This window comes from Podarcis vaucheri (genome assembly GCF_965113315.1).
Source record: "Podarcis vaucheri genome assembly, chromosome: Z".
Lineage (NCBI taxonomy): Eukaryota > Metazoa > Chordata > Lepidosauria > Squamata > Lacertidae > Podarcis > Podarcis vaucheri.
In genome coordinates, this window is record NC_138758.1 from 2,349,929 (window position 1) to 2,371,202 (window position 21,274).

The 21,274-nt window shown below is 47.4% G+C and overlaps 1 protein-coding gene and 2 long non-coding RNA genes across 9 annotated transcripts in view; 2 read left to right on the plus strand and 1 right to left on the minus strand.

The window, feature by feature from the left end:
• Positions 1 to 109: 109 nt before the first annotated feature.
• LOC309523585 lies at positions 110 to 17,908 on the minus strand. Its single transcript, XR_014215453.1, has 3 exons — positions 17,768 to 17,908; positions 897 to 2,102; positions 110 to 768 (listed from the first exon to the last, which is right to left on the minus strand). It is a non-coding gene; the product is annotated as an uncharacterized lncRNA (long non-coding RNA).
• On the plus strand, positions 2,013 to 7,176 carry LOC309523595. Its single transcript, XR_014215466.1, has 2 exons — positions 2,013 to 2,083; positions 6,982 to 7,176. It is a non-coding gene; the product is annotated as an uncharacterized lncRNA (long non-coding RNA).
• Positions 17,909 to 18,278: 370 nt separating the features above from the next.
• The window catches only part of MBNL3 (muscleblind like splicing regulator 3), a 122,027-nt gene continuing 119,031 nt past the window's right edge, over positions 18,279 to 21,274 (plus strand). For 6 of the 7 annotated variants that reach the window (XR_014215446.1, XR_014215447.1, XM_082207476.1 and 3 more), the window contains exon 1: positions 18,279 to 18,422. Coding sequence is in view for 1 of the 7 variants with exons in the window: in XM_082207481.1 (XP_082063607.1) it covers positions 18,351 to 18,422 (72 nt within the window). In the remaining 6 variants the exon portion in view is untranslated. The remainder of the gene's footprint in view (positions 18,423 to 21,274) is intronic. The other variant, XM_082207481.1, reaches the window with a different exon arrangement.

The following is a 21,274-nucleotide window of genomic DNA, read 5'->3' on the forward strand; positions in this document are numbered from 1 at the left end:
AAACGAAAGCAATAGAAAACATAAACTTCCTGTGAACAGGAAATGCGCACACTCTGTGACTCACAAAGCCTGCTCCCTTTTAAGGTGGAACGGAAATATCCTAACAAAAATAACATGTATTAAACTGAAAGCCACAAAATCGTAAGAGCAACATAGCGTTGCACGCCACCCTCAGTCTCCAAGGGGTGCAAGATTCCAAGGGTTCCAGGTGCTTAGCCAGGGTTTGCTTTCCTTGGAATGAGGCTCAGTGGAGACTGTGGTGTCTTTATGACATATGGCTTATTTGCACATATATGCAACCTGGTACTACCATGGAGGGGCTCACAGCATTAACACCCCAGAAGGTCTTGTTTCTCCCATAGCCACAGCCCTGGATTCAAGAAGAAATCAGGCATGGCTCTGCCTCCCAGCTGCCCAGGCTGCAGCCTGCTTGCTTCCAGCCTCTGGCTCGCACACACAACTCTCCACTCTGGCTTTTGTCTTTATAACTACCAGCAAGTTGTGCAAGGGCATCCCACCCATTTGCTGTCTGTCATGGAGCCACTTCCTTTGTTACCTTAATGGCCCCTACCTAGAGGGCCATTACCTCATCAGGAAACTAGCCTGGCTTTTCCAGGAATTGAATCCATGCTGGTTCCAGGAATTAGAAGGGGGCTCAAGCATACAGCCTGCCCAACCCCCTTAACACTAAGAAGTGAAATTGTATATTTTGGGGGAAATAGGGAGACACCACTGAGAAGGCCCAGTTCTGGTAACCGCATGCCTCACCTAGCAGAGGTGAGGCTTGACAACCATATGTCAGGAGTGCTCTGATGGTGTTTCCTGCTTGGCAGGGGGTTGGACTCGATGGCCCTTGTGGTCTCTTCCAACTCTATGATTCTATGATTCTATTCTACCTCAGTCAGCAGGTGACACTATTGAAATGTCAGGCACCCCCCAACCTGCAGCCCTCCAGATGTTTTGGCCTACAACTCCCATGATCCCTAGCTAACAGGACCAGTGGTCAGGGATGATGGGAATTGTAGTCCAAAACATCTGGAGGGCAAAGGTTAGGGATGCCTGGGCTAAGTCCTTCCAATCCCTTGAGGATAAAACTGTGAAGGGCTTTAAAGGTTGAAAGAAACAACACTTTAAAATGGACCCACAAGCTGTCTAGGTGTAGTTGATCCAGGGCAGGTGTATTATGAGCTAAATTTTTATATTTTATAAATTTTTATATTGTCTTATGCAAACCACTATAGGGTTTTTGTTTATGGTGATTAAGCAGCACAGTACATAAAATCTAAATAAATAACACTCCATTCCAGTTTGTAAATCTAGGGCTGTGAACCAACCATATATTGAAAGCACATCCTTTCCCCACTCGCCAAAGAATATTGGAAACTGTAGTTCACTCACAGGGCTACAATTCCCAGCACCCTAAACAAACTACAATTTCAGTGAGGGGAGGGGAGGATGTGTTTTACAAACATCTGATGTGATCAGAACTCACATTAGTTTCAAACCACCTTCAGAGGCTGCCCCGTAGGTAGCACTGAGGCTCTTCTGATGCCTTAAACAGCCCCTCATCCCCACCCCTGACACTGCTCCACAATCTTGCTGCAGGAACAGAACAATTTATGCAGACAACCCTGCAAAATGTGCTTGGCTTGCCAATCCTCTTTCCCCCAGTTGTTGTGGAAGTTGTTCTTCTGACGCACAGCACCAGCTACACGTGCCCTGAACTGCTCCACAGACTCTGACTCCAGACTGGGCCACAGATAGTCCCTTAACTGAGAGGCACTGCCAGGTCCAAGCACATCCCAACAAAGGCCCAAGTGGCACAGTGTGCGATTGGAAATGAGTGCTTGGCTTCCACAGGGGTTTGGCTCTCTGGCTGTTCTCCCCAGCATCAGGAACACACCAGGACGTCTACCACATTCTCCGCCACTTGTGGCTCCTGCCCAGCCAGCAACACTTGTGTGTGTTGCAGAAAGACCCACACCAAGCTGCTCTTCTTATTTTTAGAGTTGACCTTACATTGGGGTTAGCCATTCATCTGCCTGTGGCCAACAAGGTGTGAACCAGTTCCGCAAACCCAGCTGTGCCTGCTTGTCTCCCTGCTGAGAGAAAGAGAGACAGAGAAAGGCAGACATTCTTATTATTGGTTCAGAAATACTGGTGAAGTTTTCATTTGTTTCGGAGCATTTGTGCCTGGCTCTTGAGATCGCTTGTGCAAAACTTCAAGATATTATATATATATATATATATATATATATATATATATATATATATATATATATCTCATAGAATCATAGAGTTGGAAGAGACCAAAAGGGCCATCGAGTCCAACCCCCTGCCAAGCAGGAAACACCATCACAGCACTCCTGACATATGGTTGTCAAGCCTCTGCTTAAAGACCTCCGAAGTAGGAGACTCCACCACACTCCTTGGCAGCAAATTCCACTGTCAAACAGCTCTTACTGTCAGGAAGTTCCTCCTAATGTTTAGGTGGAATCTTCTTTCTTGCTCCGTGTCCGCTTCTCTGGAGCAGCAGAAAACAACCTTTCTCCCTCTTCTATGTGACATCCTTTTATATATTTGAACATGGCTATCATATCACCCCTTAACCTCCTCTTCTCCAGGCTAAACATGCCCAGCTCCCTTAGCCGTTCCTCATAAGGCATCGTTTCCAGGCCTTTGACCATTTTGTTTGCCCTCCTCTGGACACGTTCCAGTTTGTCAGTGTCCTTCTTGAACTGTGGTGCCCAGAACTGGACACAGTACTCCAGGTGAGGTCTGACCAGAGCTGAATACAGTGGCACTATTACTTCCCTTGATCTAGATGCTATACTCCTATTGATGCAGCTCAGAATTGCATTGGCTTTTTTAGCTGCCGCGTCACACTGTTGGCCCATGTCAAGTTTGTGGTCAACCAAGACTCCTAGATCCTTTTCACATGTACTGCTCTCAAGCCAGGTGTCACCCATCTTGTATTTGTGCCTCTCATTTTTTTTTGCCCAAGTGCAATACTTTACATTTCTCCCTGTTAAAATTCATCTTATTTGTTTTGGCCCAGTTCTCTAATCTGTCAAGGTCGTTTTGAAATGTGATCCTGTCCTTGGGGGTGTTAGCCACCCCTCCCAGTTTGGTGTCACCTGCAAATTTGATCAGGATGCCCTTGAGTCCATCATCCAAGTCGTTGATAAAGATGTTGAATAAGACCGGGCCCAAGACAGAACCCTGTGGCACCCCACTAGTCACTCTTCTCCAGGATGAAGAGGAACCATTGATGAGCACCCTTTGGGTTCGGTCAGCCAGCCAGTTACAAATCCACTGAGTGGTAGCATAGTCAAGACCGCATTTTACCAGCTTCTTTACAAGAATATCATGGGGCACCTTGTCAAATGCCTTGCTGAAATCAAGGTAGGCTACATCCACTGCGTTCTCTTCATCTACCAGGCTTGTAATTCTGCCAAAAAACGAGATCAGATTAGTCTGACATGACTTATTTTTCAGAAATCCATGCTGACTATTGGTGATCACAGCATTCCTTTCTAGGTGCTCACAGACTGTTTGCTTAATGATCTGCTCCAGAATCTTCCCTGCTATTGATGTCAGACTGACCGGGCGGTAATTATTTGGGTCCTCTCTTTTCCCCTTTTTGAAAATAGGGACAACATTTGCCCTCCTCCAGTCTGCCAGGACTTTGCCTGTTCTCCAGGAATTCTCAAAGATGACTGCCAGTGGTTCTGAGATCACATCTGCCAGTTCTTTTAATACTCTTGGATGCAGTTCATCTGGCCCTGGAGACTTGAATACATCTAAACTAGCCAAGTATTCTTGTACTATCTCCTTAGTTATTCTGGGCTGTGTTTCCTTTGCTGAATCATTTGCTCCAAATTCTTCAGGTCGGGCATTGTTTTCTTTATCGGAGAAGACTGAGGCAAAGAAGGCATTGAGGAGTTCAGCCCTTTCTGTGTCCCCTGTTTGCATTTCACCATCTTCTCCTCTGAGTGACCCCACTGTTTCTTTGTTCTTCCTTTTGCTACGAACATACCCATAAAAGCCTTTTTTTGTTGCTTTTAACCTCTCTAGCAAGCCTGAGTTCATTCTGTGCTTTAGCTTTTCTGACTTTGTGTCTACACGTGCTGGCTATTTGTTTGAATTCCTCTTTGGTGGTTTCCCCCCTTTTCCATTTTTTTGTACACATCCTTTTTTAATCTTAACTCAGTTAAAAGTTCTTTAGATAGCCACCCTGGCTTCTTTAAGCACCTTCCATGTTTCCGTCTCATTGGTATTGCCTGACGTTGTGCTTTTACTATCTCCCTCTTAACAAACTCCCAGCCATCATGAACTCCCTTTCCTTTAAGTATTGCTGCCCATGGGATCTCACCCAGCACTTCCCTAAGTTTTATGAAGTCAGCTTTCTTAAAGTCAAGAAATTGAGTCCTAGTATGCTTGGCTGCTCCTTTCCGCTGTATAGTAAACTTCAGAAGAGCATGATCACTCGCGCCTAATGATCCTTCCACTTCTACCCCACTAACCAGGTCATCAACATTGGTTAGGACCAGATCTAAAATGGCTGTTCCTCTTGTTGCTTCTCCCACTTTCTGGACAATGAAGTTGTCTGCAAGGCCAGTGAGGAATCTGTTTGACCTTATGCTCTTGGCTGAGTTTGACATCCAACAAATATCCGGGTAATTGAAGTCCCCCATTACTACTATCTCCCTTCTTTTTGCATCTGTTCCAGGAAGGCATCATCTATGTCATCTTAAAATATCTTAAAACAATTCCAGTGCCAATGCACTGAGAGAGTTCTCTGCTTAAAGAGCATATTGGAAGGAAGGTTATTAATGGGGACGACAACAGAGATGGTGGCTGTCTCATAACTGACAGCAGACGTTCCCCGTGGGTGAATGACGCAGCATTAGGGAGGGCCCAGTTCCTGCACAGTGTGGAAGGAACCTCCTGATAAGTGGCCATAGCAGCTTGTTTGCTCAGATCGGGATAAATGTGTGAAAGCTGCAGGCAGTTATTTCACCAAGGTCTGTTGTATTCACTATTTTCCCCGTTAACATGGCTGGCCCACCCATGAGGCAAGCTGAGGCAACCGCCTCGGGTGGCAGCATCTACAGGGGTAGCAGATCCAGCCTCCAAAGAATGCATTGTCCACTGCTGCCACCGCTGCCATGGTGTCAGTGCTGGTATGCTCCTTGGAGACTGGCTTTTGAGGGGGCTGAAGACACGCCTATGCCTGCCTGGGGCTGCCCTCTGGGGTCTCCTGGGCTCTGCACCCACACAGCACGATTGAAAGCAGCCCCCCTCCCCACCCCCTGTGACAGCCTTTGATTCCCATTTCAACTGTTAGGTAAGGTTGATTTGATACTCCCTCTCTGGTTGACTCACCCGTTCTTCCCTAGCCAGAGGGGCCACAATTTTGTGGTTCGCCTCAGGTGCCAAAATGTCTTGGGCCAGACCTGTCCATTAAGAATGGTGTTTCACTTGCTTCCTTGATAGGCAGAGCTTTAAGGACACAAGGACATCAGAAGAGCCTGCTGATCAGGCCAAGGGCCCATCGGTCCAACATCCTGCTCTCACAGTTGCCAACCAGATGCTCCAATAGGAAACCCACAAATATGACCCAAGCACAAAAGCAGCTCTTTCCCCTCCTGTGGTTTCCAGCAACTGGTGTTCAGAAGCCTCACTGCCTCTGACCATGGAGACAGAGCATATCCTTGTGGTCAGTGAATCTGTCTAATCCTCTTTCAGAGCCGTCCCTGCCTCCTGTGGGAAGGAGTTTCACAGTTTAACTCTGTGCTGCATGAAGAAGTCCTTTCTTTTATCTGCCCCAAATCTTTCTTTCTAGTGGTAAGAGAGAGAATGAAAACCCTTGTCTCTATCCAGCTTTCTGCAGAATTAAGGGGTGCCTTGTTTTCTGTACATGTAGGCAAATGTAGAGGCACTCTAGACAGTTAGGCAAAGTTGTTTAGTGGGTGCTGTGCCCTTGAGTCCTTTTAGATAAATTGCAGCACTGCTGCCACACAATTGACATGCATTGTTCTCTTTTGTGGTTGCTAACAATAACTCTCATAAATATTAGATTGATAAATAGAATGTTAGCAGTGAAAATGGGTTTGTTTGGCACATCAACACAGCCAAAGCGTAACCCTTTCCCTAGGGTTGTAATTTAAGGAAGCAATTTCCTCTGTTGCAAGCCATTCAAATGAATTTGAATCCATACCTACTAGGCAGATTTCCTACACAAATTCATTGCTCTGAGCTGGGGCAATGGCATTCAGATCCACCTTGTTCACCTCCCTGATGTAACTGGAATCCAAAGCCCCCTGGAAAAAGTCCTCCTGGGGGTCCATCCTTAGAACAACTACCCCCAACTGCATGCCATCCAGATATTATCCCTGGTCATTGGCTGGCTGGGGCAGATGGGAGCTGGAGTCCAAGTAGGGGTTGGCAAGGTTTACCTTGTCTGGGCCGGTTCACTCCAGCAGAGATCCCTCTGTGGGCCGGATTGCGCGCGCGCAGGCCCATGATTTGCAGTGTCTGCCTCTGTGCAGACACGATTTCCAACACCTGCACAGATGCAATTTCCGGCACCGCGGAAGCGAGTCTCCACGCTGTGCTGGTTTAGCGCAGTGCGCGGGGACTCACCAATCGGGCAGCTCGGTTTGGGGGCAGCTCGTGGGCCAGTTAAATGGCCCCCGTGGGCCACTTGTGGTCCATGGACCTTAGGTTGCCAACCCCTGATCCAAACCATCTGTATACTGCCAGTTTGGCAGAGGCTGCCCTCCAGTAGCTAAGCCTTCTTCTATCACAAGTATTTTCCTAATCAAACATTAGAGATACTAATGCTGATCTGTGGAGGATTTGTTTTTTGTTCTCTGTTTGGGTTTTCCCCAGTGACAGGCACTTTGGCAAAGAGGGCTCTATTCTCTTGCAACTGAGGCATCCCAAATGTGTAAATAACCAGGCACTCAAAATAAGAATGGTTTACCTGTATTGATCCATCATACATGTTAATGAATTGGGTATGATAGCTGTGGAAGCTGCTCTTCATCAGAACCACCACGGACCTGGCATTTATTGTCATTCTATTGCTGGAACCCAGGGAGGCTGCAGCATTCATGAAGCAATGCAGGGGTGCAAGCAGCTCCTTGGATGGGAACCTTTTCTATGAAGCTCACAGTAAAACTAGACAGTCACCAACTAATATGACTCTAAAAGAGTTAGACATAGGACTTATCCACATCTCTGTTCCCTAGGTAAACCTGCTCTTTAGCACTGAATCATAGAATCATAGAATCATAGAGTTGGAAGAGACCACAAGGGCCATCGAGTCCAACCCCCTGCCAAGCAGGAAACACCATCAGAGCACTCCTGACATATGGTTGTCAAGCCTCTGCTTAAAGACCTCCAAAGTAGGAGACTCCACCACACTCCTTGGCAGCAAATTCCACTGTCGAACAGCTCTTACTGTCACGAAGTTCTTCCTAATGTTTAGGTGGAATCTTCTTTCTTGTAGTTTGGATCCATTGCTCCGTGTCCGCTTCTCTGGAGCAGCAGAAAACAACCTTTCTCCCTCCTCTATGTGACATCCTTTTATATATTTGAACATGGCTATCATATCACCCCTTAACCTCCTCTTCTCCAGGCTAAACATGCCCAGCTCCCTTAGCCGTTCCTCATAAGGCATCGTTTCCAGGCCTTTGACCATTTTGGTTGCCCTCCTCTGGACACGTTCCAGTTTGTCAGTGTCCTTCTTGAATTGTGGTGCCCAGAACTGGACACAGTACTCCAGGTGTGGTCTGACCAGAGCAGAATACAGTGGCACTATTACTTCCCTTGATCTAGATGCTATACTCCTATTGATGCAGCCCAGAATTGCATTGGCTTTTTTAGCTGCCGCGTCACACTGTTGGCTCATGTCAAGTTTGTGGTCAACCAAGACTCCTAGATCCTTTTCACATGTACTGCTCTCAAGCCAGGTGTCCCCCATCTTGTATTTGTGCCTCTCATTTTTTTTGGCCAAGTGCAATACTTTACATTTCTCCCTGTTAAAATTCATCTTGTTTATTTTTGCCCAGTTCTCTAATCTGTCAAGGTCGTTTTGAAGTGTGATCCTGTCCTCTGGGGTGTTAGCCACCCCTCCCAGTTTGGTGTCATCTGCAAATTTGATCAGGATGCCCTTGAGTCCATCATCCAAGTCGTTGATAAAGATGTTGAATAAGACCGGGCCCAAGACAGAACCCTGTGGCACCCCACTAGTCACTCTTCTCCAGGATGAAGAGGAACCATTGATGAGCACCCTTTGGGTTCGGTCAGTCAGCCAGTTACAAATCCACTGAGTGGTAGCATAGTCAAGACCGCATTTTACCAGCTTCTTTACAAGAATATCATGGGGCACCTTGTCAAATGCCTTGCTGAAATCAAGGTAGGCTACATCCACTGAATCAGAATAAACAGCAAGTGGGTTTTTTGTGAATTGCTGTTTGTTCCAATTTAGCACTAAAGAGCAGGTTTTCCAGGCAAAGTGATGGGGCAGAGGTGAAACCATTCAGATCTGTGCCTAGAAAAGTCAAACAGAAAATTGCTCAGATTTGTGCTTTTTACGCATAGGACAAGCAGCAGTGTGCACACATTTCTCAAACACATTTCTGGTGGATTTCTCTAGCAATGGCTACTAGCCAAGATGACTCTATTTTATCTCCACAGTTGGAGGCAGGATGCCTCTGAATACCCATTGCTGGGAATTGCAGGTGGGAAGAATATTGTTTTCAGATCCTGCTTTCAGGCTTTCCAGGAGAGGATTGGACCCTGTGAGAACAGGATGCTGGACTAAATGGGAGCCCTTTGGCCTCATCCTGCAGCCAGGCTCTTCTTAATGTTCTTAGGAAACCAGTGGGGACCACATGCAAGGGTAAATAAATGAATAAAATTGGTAAACTAATATCTTATTATTACTGGTGTTCAGAGACAATGGGATGGCACTGAGGCCTCCTCCATTTGATGTAAATCAAGGCACTGCAAATTTAAATTGCTCTGCTTTATTAAAGAAGTGATTCACTGGAGGCTCACTCCATTGTATCTCAGGACAGATGGATGTCAACAACAACAAGAGAGGCATGGGGCCTCTGATCCTGAAGGAAGTATATAGCCATGAGGACTAATAACCTATTTTCCTTTTAAAATCATATATGCCAGCAACCATCACCATTTCTTGTGGTGGCAGATAGGTCTACTCATAAGGCCAAAGAGTCAGTTCGTGGCTTAAATGAGATTTGTGCTAGGATCCAACTGACCACAACCTTCCCCAAGACCTCCAGATGTTTACAGAATACAAATCCCATCAATCATCCCTGACCACTGGCCATGCTCGGTGGGGCTGACTGGAGCTCTAGCCCTTGCCATCCAGAGGGGCACCGTATCAACTACAAGTAACTTGTTGTATGTGCATGTTTGCTTTTTAAAGTGTGCATCAGTGTTAACTTGCAAGTTGCTTTGGGACAATTTATATGCTAAAATGCAAGGCAGAAATAAATGTGTGTTTTTCTTCTGGACACCCACCAGATTTCTCAATATAATCCAGTGGGACTGGATTATTTCCAGACAGAGCTGTTCCTGTGGGCTGAAGCCTCATGCAGCAATGTGGGTCAATGGTGCCTCTCTAGTGCAAAGTCTGTGCCGCTGTATTTTGCTGTTGCGGTTTGCTGCCAGCCAATATTATAAGTACAATATTGATAAATATAATGGTAGGACAGAGGGGACCTTGAGGAAAAAATATAGGAGTGCATTCATGCAGCTCAGTGAGACAGAATCACAAAAGAAACTGCCGGCGTATTGGAAAGAAAGAAGAGGGGTTACTTCAAGGTGACTGGGTTTTAAAAGGTGGCAAGGGTGTGCTTAAACGTCAAAAGAGCACATGCGTTTTCCCATCACAAGTGTCTATTACTGCTCTTCCCTGGGGAGGCCCCTTCTCCCAAGCCCCTCCCCGCGTTCAAAAGGCAGGTAATTAATGCCTCTTAGCAGGGCCAGGACTGTGCCGGCCTCTGCCTTCCTTCTTGACTTGAGCAATGATTTCTCTGAGAACTAATGAAGGGTTTGGATGCTTTAATTTGTTTTCTCAGATTAGATTCTGAAAATAACCTAAATTATTCTAATAGGCAGTTAAGTCCCTGTGGAGCATCTGGATAAAATGAAGCAGAGATAAGGAGCAAAAGTCGTCAGGAGGGAGCTTACAGGACATCCTTCTGGGCCCACTTTCAGTTTCGGGTGGTAAATATTGCATTTTCAGAAATCGGTCTTGTAGGAGGGGCAACATATAAAGTCGCCCACATGGGAGCATGCGCCTGCGATGAAATGATGCTCAGAGGGAGAGCATCTTCCTCGCATGCAGACGGTCCCAGGTTCAATTCCAAATGGCCTCCCCAGGGAGGCTGGGAGTCATTCCCTGCATGAAACCCTGGAGAGCCACTGCCAGTCAGTGTAGACAGTACTGAGCTAGATGACCAAAGGGTCTGACTTGGTAAGGCAATCTCATTATGGCTGGCAGCACTGGGTTGAACACTCCTCCTGCAGTGAGTTCCATAGGTCAACTATTGGTTGTGTGCAAATAGGGCTCAATCTTCTGCCAAGTGGTTTCACTGGATGACCCCCCCCCCCGAGTTTAGTATTACAGGAGAGGGCAACCCCATATTCCTTCTTCCCATTCATTATTTTGAATAGCCCTTTGAATCTCATGAGATTCAAACATTTAAGTAGGTCTGATGTAGCACCAGTATATGGCATAATTGATTCCTGCCTCTTCTTTGCCTAGCTTTTATCTTTTTGACGATCTCAAGATCCTGCTTCTCTTTCTACAGATTGTGGGAGTAAACCTTTCTGTGTGTGTGCTTAGAACAATAGATTCATAGAGTTGGAAGGGACCCAAGGGTCATCTAGTCCAACCCCCTGCAATGCTTGTTTAAAAACAAAGTATGGCATGTTTACAACTCATGTTTTTTCCTGGTCTTTTTTACTGCAATATGGCAATCAAACACAAGCATTTGATATGGAGGGAGGTATTCTGTAAACAGCTGTGAGGTTTTATTCTGTTTTGCAAATAAACCACTCTGAGGTTTTTATTTAATCAAGCTGTCTAAAAGTCTTGTGGATATAAATAAATAAAATAAACAAACTTCCCTCCCGAGGAGGAAGCTTTTAATTACACTTGCAGTAGCCTCCACACACTTTGCCTGTTTGCACTGGACAGTTTGGTGATGCAACTGGTGTTTCAGGATAAACGGGGTGGTTGAGAAATAACTATGAATCAGGTTGGGTGGGGAGGCTTTCAACAGTATCCTCCAGATTGTCCATAAAGAGGGAGTGAGCAAAATATTTGTTTTACGACACTTATATTTCACCCTTCCTCAAAGGAACTTGTGGTGGTATACATGCTTTTCTCCTTCCCCACAATTTGCCCTTACCACAAACCAAGTAATTTGTTGTTTGCAATTTGTAGGTCAGACTGAGAGATTGCAGTCAGCCCAGTGTCACCCAGTGAGCTTCCCTGCTAAGCAGAGATCTGAACTCGGGTCTCTGCAATCCTGGCCCAACTCTGGCTCTCATGCGGACAACTACACGGCTGGTGTGGAATCAGCAGCTGCTAGATATTAAGCCACACCAAAGTGTCCCTGAAAACTAGGTCATTCTGGAACCTTGCAATAATGACACAGCACAGGTTGAAGTGAGTTAAGGGATTGTTATCCCAGGATAGCAGAAGGTGTCAAGAAGAAACCCAGCAGCTCTCTCTGTGTGTGTCTCTCTCCCCCGCATTAAGGTTTTCCTCCTTCACTGGAACTACATCAAACTGTTGGTGCTCACCACAGGCACCTGTGCAAACATGCCGTGTTTGTTTCTGGTCTTAATTTTGCTGATTACACCTCGGCAGGGCCTTGCAACATGGCTGGTGCTCCCAGGTGGAACTCCCCTGAGGAAGCGGAACTCTTGTAATTATACGCAATGGTCTTCTTATTCGCAGTTAAACAAAATGCCCACACGGGACCTGGATGTCATGAAGGATCGTGCAGGCTGCAGCCACAAGGAACAACGACAATCCCTCCTTCTCCATGGTTGTTCCGCCTTTATTGTGGCATTTCTGCCCCACCTTTCTTCCCAGGAGCTCAAGGTGGCCCATGTGGCTGAGTGGGTCTTTGAACCCTGGTCTCCCAGGTCCTAGCCTGACACTCTAACCACTAGGCCCCCACTGGGTTTCTAGCATGTCACAGGGCAGGGTCAGATTGGATAACTGCCCTTTCACCATTGAAGTTAATTTTAAATAAGTATAAGCCATCTTTCTGGACCCAAAGTCACTCCATTTATTTATTTATACTTTATACAGTTTGTTCAAAACAGGCATACAGCTATTATTTTGCCATAAAAATAAATTCTTCACAACAATTGAAATGCTGAAGAAAAATACCTCTGCCCCCAAAATAAAAAGTAGACCAGCACCACCTAAAAATGTTTACACCCCATTTTTCTTTCATAACAGAGCTCAAATTGGCTTAAAGTGGGGCAGGGGATCCCCGCGTGGTCCCCCATCAAGGCACTGACCAGACCGAAATCTGTTTAGCTTTAAGCAAGTGGGCTGCTAAAAATGCCCTCAAACTACAGATGGACTTTTGACAGGCACAGCCTGTCATCAGCACCTAATTCCTGCGCTCAAAAGCTTCCACTAGCTTTCCAGGCCAACATTAAAGTCCAGGTGGTGCTGTTGGTTAAACCACAGAGCCTAGGACTTGCTGATCAGAAGGTCGGCGCTTCGAACCCCCATGATGGGGTGAGCTCCCGCTGCTCGGTCCCTGCTCCTGCCAACCTAGCAGTTCGAAAGCACGTCAAAGTGCAAGTAGATAAATAGGTACCGCTCCAGCGGGAAGGTAAATGGCGTTTCCGTGGGCTGCTCTGGTTCACCAGAAGTGGCTTAGTCATGCTGGCCACAAGACCCGGAAGCTGTACGCTGGCTCCCTCGGCCAATAAAGTGAGATGAGCGCCACAACCCCACAGTTGTCCGTAACTGGACCTAATGGCCAGGGGTCCCTTTACCTTTATTATTTTACAAGGCCCTGAACAACCTGAGTCCAGGATACCTCAAGGACTGCCTGATCCCCTATAACCCTGCCCAATTGCTGAGGGCTTTGGGGGAGCTGTTGTTCGTGGTCCCCATGGCTTGGAGGCGTGACTCATGAGAGCCCACGAGGAGCCTGCTGAATCTGCCCAAGGCCGCAGCATCCTGGTGGCCCCAATGAAAAGCCCACAAGCAGGACCTGACAAGAGCACCTTCCCCTCCTGCCCCCCCCCCAGACTGGTATTCAGAAGCAAAATGCCTACTGTACCCACCAGGAGCCCTGCATTCAATATTAGGGTCCCAATTTTGTGGGATTCCCTTCCAGTTGAGGTCCCTTCTCCTTGTTTAATTTCTAGCACTTACTGAATATTTTTTCATTCCTGAAGACATTTTAACTGAAGTCTTATTTTATCATTCTGACTGATATTTCTCTTTTCTGTATTGTATTTTTCATATATTGCTCAGAAACTGTTGTAGCTAAGCAGTATATACACTGTATGAGTAAAATTGATGTGGGACACCCTTCCACTTATTATTTATATTGTGCCTAAAATATTTTATTATTATTTAAAGTATTCCTTAGCTCCCTTGATCAGAAAGGACTCCAGAGCAGTGTTCAGTACTGAGATTAAGCGAATGCTGCATACTTAATTCATCTCAAATAACCACCATCCCATGGACCTATATGCACAGTCACATAGTCACTCGCAGAGATGGGGAGCTTGAAAGAGTAAGGGAAACCCACCTTCTGCTCTGATTTAGGCGCTGATTTACACCCTGCACTTGCCTTGCTGCTGTTTTGGGCTTCTGCAGATTCATTTCTGAATCTCCAAAGTTCTTGCCAAAATATTACAACTCCTACTTTTCCAGACCACTGACTTTGCTGGCTGGATTGTTGATGGAAGTTGCGAGTCCAGACCTGGGATAGCTCAGTTGGTAAAGCATGAGACTCTTCATCTCTGGGTCGTGGGGTTGGGGAAAAGATTCCTTCATTGGTGTAGGTGACCCTCAGGGAGCCTTCCAACTCTATAATTCTGTGTTTCTAACCCCTGGAAGGCAGCTGGTTGCGTACGCTTGGCTGCAATCCTGTCCAGGACAATTTAGAAGATCGTTAAAAGAGCTGCCTGTATTTCTGAAAGGATCCAACTCCAAGCATGGCAGACTTTGGGCAGGCCCCTGCAGCCCACCAACCCCAAGCCTGTGCTTCAGTCTTTATCTCAAGCCCCTCTTTACAGCATTTCATCAAACCAATTGCAAACTCCGTAACCGTGCTTAGACTATTGCTCCCTATTTTGCAGCCAGAGCCCACTTCATCAACCCAAAATGGTGTGCCCTTTTGTGCATAGCTGGAACTCTGGAAACAAAGTTGCAGGTACACACCCACCCTGTGCTCCACATGGCAGATCTAACCGAACCATTACAGCATTATTAATTGGAAGAAACAAACCAAACATTTTGCCTAGAAGCAGCAAAAAGCTATAAAGCGGGCAGCTAGGAATCCGTTAATTTGCCCAGCGTGTGAAGAGGGAACAGCTGTTCCTGGAACTGACTGTCCCTGCATGACCTCTGCCTACGCAGGACAGGAATTCCAAACAGTGACTGAATTCTACGCAGTTTGCTACACACACCAAGGAGTAATCTCATTATGTCTGATGTCCGCAGAGTCTCTTAGTGTGTGTTTTCTTTCTTTTCTTTTCTTTTCTTTTCTTTTCTTTTCTTTTCTTTCCTTCTTTCCAACATTCCATTTTGCTGCATGTCATCTGGTATTAGAAATTTGGTGTACCAGGTATATTTCAAGCCTAGACCCACTCCATTCAATACTAGCTTTTGAATTAGCTTTCAGGCCCTCAGGATTTTGACTGCCTTGACCCAGGTACCCATAATTTGGGGAGGTACATTCCCACTCAGAAAACACTTAGTGTGGTCCACCTGAATGAATGCTGCACTTGCTGGCATTGAAATAGGCAGAAATGGTCATTTTCCTTGAGAGTGCTCAGAAAGTTTCTAAAGCAGGGTTCAGCAAACTTATTCAGCCGTGAGCCGGTCCACCATCCCTCAGACCATGTGGTGGGCTGGACGATATTGGGGGGGGGGGGAATGAATGAATTCCTATGCCCCACAAATAACCCAGAGATGCATTTTCAATAAAAGCACACATTCTACTCATGTAAAAACACACTGATTCCCGGACCGTCCGCGGGCCGGATTGAGAAGGCGATACGGCCCACAGGCCTTAGGTTGTCTACCCCTGTTCTAAAGCCTTGAAACCGTTTCGCTTAGGAGCACCTGAAAACACCTGGCTTTAGTTCTAAATCTGGGCACAACTTCCAGAGTAAAACTGCTTAAAATAAAATTTAGCAGCAAATTTGGTTCTGTAGAATTTGGACTCAATCAAGACTGGGTGGGCATTGTTCGCCTGAAAGAAAGTAACAGCCTTTGTCCCTCTTTAGGTATTAAATCAGCACTGCAAGACGGTATTCTCACTATTCTCATCCTTTTGGGGTGAGCTTTTCTTATCTTGTGCACATTTCCTTAACACAGGAATGGGTGACTTCTGCTACTACTCTGTGCATTTTATTGCTTTCAGTCTTCACAATTTGCAAACTTTGGGGTTTAAAATGTACATATATGTCTTGTGGACCCTTTGTGTGTCGGATGAAGTGGGCCTTTCTCCATGAAAGTCAGTGCCACCCAAAATATGAAAATGGTTTCCAAGGTGCCACAGGATTCATTTTGTTTAAAATGTAATAAGAACCTATGAAGAGACAGGCTGCTGGATCAGGCCCATGGGAGCACCCTGCTCTCCCAGTGGCCAGCTAGATGCCCCAAGGGGAAGACCACAAGCAGGACCTAAGGCCAACAGCACCTCTTCCCAATTGTGATTCCCAGCCACTGATACTGAGGGGAATATAGTGGGTCTACTGGCCGGCTAAACCAGGTGAGGACACCTGATAGGTCTCAAACCCTGGGTGAGTTAGGGACTCGGGCAGATGGAATGGATGAGACCAAGAGTGGGTCCCACGGTCAAGAAGGCAACGTGCATGTGCTGTAGAGGGAAGTGAGGGGCAGATGGGGCTCATCCACCTGGGAAGTAGCCCATCCAGGAGAAGGAAAACTCTGGCCCTAAACCTCCATTGCCTTGTGGGGCATATTTGGGAGAAGAAAAGGCTAAGGAGTGAACCCTACACAGATCCAGAGTGGAGTCCCTAAGAGGGTTGGATGGCGCCTTGTAGACCTCCTTCCAGCAACTCCTGCAGCCAAGCTGGTGCCAAACGTCTTGCTCTGCTTTCCTTTGGACCACATCAGTGAGGCCGAGAGGGAGGGGTCTTGTCGTTTGGGCAGCCCAGGACCTCCAGACACCTTGCACCCTGGGGATGTCACTTTGGTGCTGATAAGGCAGAGGTCTGACTTCACCCCCAGAGTGCACTCCATTGTCTCTTGAGACAGATGGATGCGAACAATACTGGCTCCAACAGAATGGAGACAGAATGATAGGCAGAATACACATCGCTGAACTAAATGGGCCAGTAGCCTGGCTCAATTTAAGGCAGTTTCATGCGCAGCAGCTGCCTCTCTTGGTCCCAAATATATGGGCCAAACTGCCCATGAATATGTATTATCTAGTAACCCTTGATAGCCTCATCTTCCATGAATTTATCTAATCCTCTTTTAAAGCCATTCAAGTTGGGGGCCATCACTACATCCCCTGGGAGCAAAGCTGACTGTGTGTTGTGAGAAGGAGGACTTTCCTCTGCCTGTCCTGAATCTTCCAACATCCGGCTTCATTCCGAGCACCTGTGAGGAATCTAGGCAAGGTCGATTCATTTCATTTTCTTTCAACATTTGAAATGAGAGTTTGTGTGCAGAAAGCTTGAGAATCTAAAAAACAAACACTAATGGTACCACAACTCAGGACCACCTACATGAGACCTGAAATTATTCTCTCTCTTTTTCTGCCCCTTTCCACAGACACTACCTGTTGATGCTGCATTCCAGCAAGAATCCTTTGGGGCAAACATGTGGGAATTCCTGGGCAGCTGAGCATCTCTCATGCAACCCAGGCCTTTAGGGACATCGCGAGACCATGACACACATGTTTCTCTCTTTGTCATCTGGCTGTAAGGAATCTATTGTCTTTTTAAGAGTGGGGGCACACTTTCCAGTGTGGATTAGCAGCAGCCCATGAACTTGAGAGAGAAATAGGAACAGGCACAATAAATAATAATAATAATAATAATAATAATAATAATAATAATAATTGACTGGCTGGGGAGGTCTTTTTGAGCAGCCCCCAAACCCAGCTACCGGGTCCCTTTGTTGTGTGTGTTTTATGCTGGTATATTCACGGAGGGAGGAGAGGGCTATGGAGGGCTACTTGCCGGGATGCCTCTGCTCTGCCTCCATAGTCAGAGGCAGCGATGCCAATACGAGTTGCTGGAAACCCCAGGAGAGAGATGGCCCTCGTGCGTGGCTCCTGCTTTTGGCTTCCCCACTGAGGCATCTGGGGGGCCAATATGGGAACAAGGATGCAGGACGAGATGGGCCGTGGGCCTGATCCAACAAGCCTGTGGGGATGAGGCCGAGGGTGATGCCCCCACCCCGCCAGTTTCCCACACCACCTCCTTTTGCATGCACACGGTGCTTGGTGGTGCATCGTTGCAGACTCACCTGAGGGATATGGCTAGTTCCATCCCGGAGCTTGAGCTGCGTTGCTATGGCACCTGGCCGCCTGCCTCACGCCCTGCTTCCCCGCCCGGCCAGCCGAACTCCCTCCGGAAGGCGAGGAGGCGTTTTCCAGGCGGATCGTACCATCTCCAGCCAGGCCGAGGGAGGAGCGCGCCGGCCGCAGAGCGAGCCGCCGGCTTTGCAATCCGGATCCCCGCTGCTGCAGCGCCAGGAGGAGGCCGGCGCGCTGGCCTCGCCTCGCCCTCCCTCCCGCCTTGACATCTCATCCCCGAGAGCCGCTACTGCCGCTGCCCCGCCCGGCCATGGCAGGGCTCCTCCTGTTCGCGGGGCGGGCTTTGATTTGCTGCTAGATCTCATGATTTTTCCAGGCGCCTGGCGCTGCTTTTTTCCTGCCTGCCTGCTTCCCCCTTTCCTCCCTCCCTCTCTCCCTCCTTTTTTAAAATGGCGGTATGCATGAGACACCCATGCTAGGCGAGAGCCCGAAGCCAAGGAAGCCGCCCCAAACTTCTCGCCGCCGCCGCCGCGCGCCGCGTATTTTGCGCCCCGGCCCGCCGCCGATGCCTCTATGGGCCGCTGCCGCGGAGAGCTGACCCCCTTCCTCGCAGCAGCGGAGGAGAAGCAGCAGCAGCAGCATAAGGTAAGCGGCGAAGCAAAAACCTCTCCCCGCCCCCGGTCTTCTTGCGCCTCCTGGAATGTGCGAAGCAACGCTGCCCGCGAGAGTGGCTCGCCTTTTTATTTTCGAAACATTGTTTTCTCCCCCGAAATGTCCGTTGCGAAGGAGCCCCCGGCGCCTGGGGCTTGCCCTTTCGCTCGACTTCCAGACGGTCATTTGATCTCGTCCTCTCTGAATCGAATCCAGAGCCTTCCACGTCGCCCTGAGGTTCTCTGGAGTCCACAGAATCTCAGCAGGCAAGGCGATATATATGTGGAACATAATAATAACCTCTCCAAACTGTGCGCGTCTCCTTTAACTAAAGTAGCAGTTGTTAAGAGCTGGAAATTTTATTTCTGCTTGTTTGTTTGTTTGTTTGTGTGTCTGAGGGGTTTTGTTTTTAAGCATCAGAACAGGAAAGTTTCACAAATAACATTTCTGAAAAATTACTTACTGTTGTTATTTATTTCGTTTGGAATTTGCTCACCACTGTAAAGTTCCACGTTTGGTAGGTTGGGAAAGGGCATTTGCAAACTAGCAATAATAGTTATATTATGTATCTTTTTTATAACAAACAAACGGTTGGTTGGATTGACGTTCACATTGTTCTGAACTCTTTACAAGACTAAATTGCGGGTAGCTGTGGTCTTTGAAAAACAATTGGCAACATTTTTGATGGGGGGGGGTAATAACTGCAGTTTGTAATTGTCAATGTTTGGGGCGTAAGTGAAACTCACAAGGCGCTTTCCACGATTTCCTCACTGCTAAAAAGGAAAAAAAGTTCCGCTCCCCCTCCCCCAAGAGAGTACCAGCCAGCCCCAAACTCCTTTGCTGCATAGATTAGCAACCTTAAACCCTGCTTTTTGGACGAAGAACTTTTTGGCACAGTAAGATGCAGAAAGAAAGAAACAACCCCCATACGTTGTAAATGCTCTTTTTATTCTCTGTGTTTTATCGGGTCTGCGGCCGTATTAAAAAGGACTAGCTGACTGATCGAAAAGAATCCCCAGATCCATATGTTTTGTTTGATTTTCTCGGAAGTTATCGTGGCGCAGCAAACAAAATAAGAGCCTAAATATATGGAGGCCCGGGACTGATGATGAAGTCGAACCAGCATCTTTTTTCTGGGGAGGGTTTTATATCGATAAATAAGCTGGAGCGCGTTGCGCGATTTTTGGTAGCGTCGTCCCCTAACCCTCAACCTCTCGAGTTCTGGGTGGTGGATAATTTTTTTTCTTTTTTAAGCACCTTTAGCGGACTAAGGAAGAAGGCGGGGGGGGAGGATAAGCAGGCGAAAGCAGTCAGCCACCAACCAACATCCCAAACACATGCGCAATTGCCGGCTCTTGCCACCGCCGCACTGTAGTCTGCCTGGAAACAAAGGGGCTGGGGCGCGCTGGAAGTTGGCGTTGTGGCTCCTTCGCCTCTCCGCGTTCCCACGTGCGAGGAGTTCACGGGATCGGCTGCCCCCCACCCCGCACCCCGTGGCAAGAGAAGAGGCGGCGCGCCGTGGTGGGATTGTGCGTGCGTGCGCCCTGCGCCGCAGTCCTCGGAGGGACCTGTCGCCTCCTTCCCTCCTACGATGACAGCTCCCGCCAGGCCGTCGGGGTGGGGGAGAGCTTGGGCACCTACTCCTGGCTGCTGACTCACGACTGGACGGGAGGAGGTGGGGCGGCGCGGCGCCTGTCACTGGCACCAGAGCGGGGTGGGAGGAAGAAGCAAAGGGACGGATCTGGCCTGGGGGAGGGCCAAAGGAGCAGTCTCACTCCCCCACCTTCATGAAGCATAATTCCCAGGTTTATAGAATCATAGAACTGTAGAGTGGGACGTAATAAAGAGATTGATGGATTGATTTCCTAGGTTCCTCACTTTCTCATATATATTTCATAGTATTTGTAGATCCTTAGATATAGGAGGCTGAATTGCACAAAAAAATTAAGAGATGGAATAAAGTGGGGAGTCTCTTCTACAAAGGCACATTTTATGTTCTCAACTCCTAAAACTACGTTAAACTATCACTCCCAAAATCCTGAAAGGGAATTCAGCTTCAAACTGTGCAGAAGAATTCATTCTGCTAATTCTCTATTGGTGACCACTACTTGGAAGTAAAACACTCCGTTTTCCTCTGGGACAGCTGTAGGGCTGTTCCCAGCTGTGTGATAGAGTAACTGCTACCTTTTCCATTTCACTTGCCTTCTGGTCCCACTGCTTACTGATCTTCCCTCATCCCCAAATATCTGCTCCTATAGGTGTGTGGATATCCTAATGACCAAGTAGGCTGTATTTATTTTAATCCACCCCCCTTTACGTTAATATCCCACATTTTGTCTATCATGGAACCCAAGGATGTTTGCGTGTGGTTCCCTACGGTCATCCATCAAGACCCAGACCTGCTTAGCTTTAGAAAGGTAGTGACCTCATGCAGCTTGAGGGCACAATTTAATGACGCTGCCTTTGAAATCCAGAGTTCTGTTGGGTGAGGCACACATGAATGAATGAATGAATGAAACAAACAAACAGGCTGCTTTCGATTCAAGGGCTCAGCCCTGTAACAGAAGGCATCGCCCTATACCAGAATGCCTCTGAGCAAGTGCAGAGAGCATTTCTGTCGCCACTCAGGACTTTCAATCTGTCAATCAACGGATGGATCCCCAGCACAAAAGGCACCCTTCCCAGGCAAACTAACTCCTCTTATTTCCTTATAGAAATTAAGCAGGGTTTACTGACTGCTTTAACCCTCAGGACAGTTCTGTCTGTGATCCAAACCCAGCTGGCTTGCAAGAGATTATGACCTAAAATGAAGTCAAACAGAAGGGGGGGGGCAGCTCTCCTGAAAC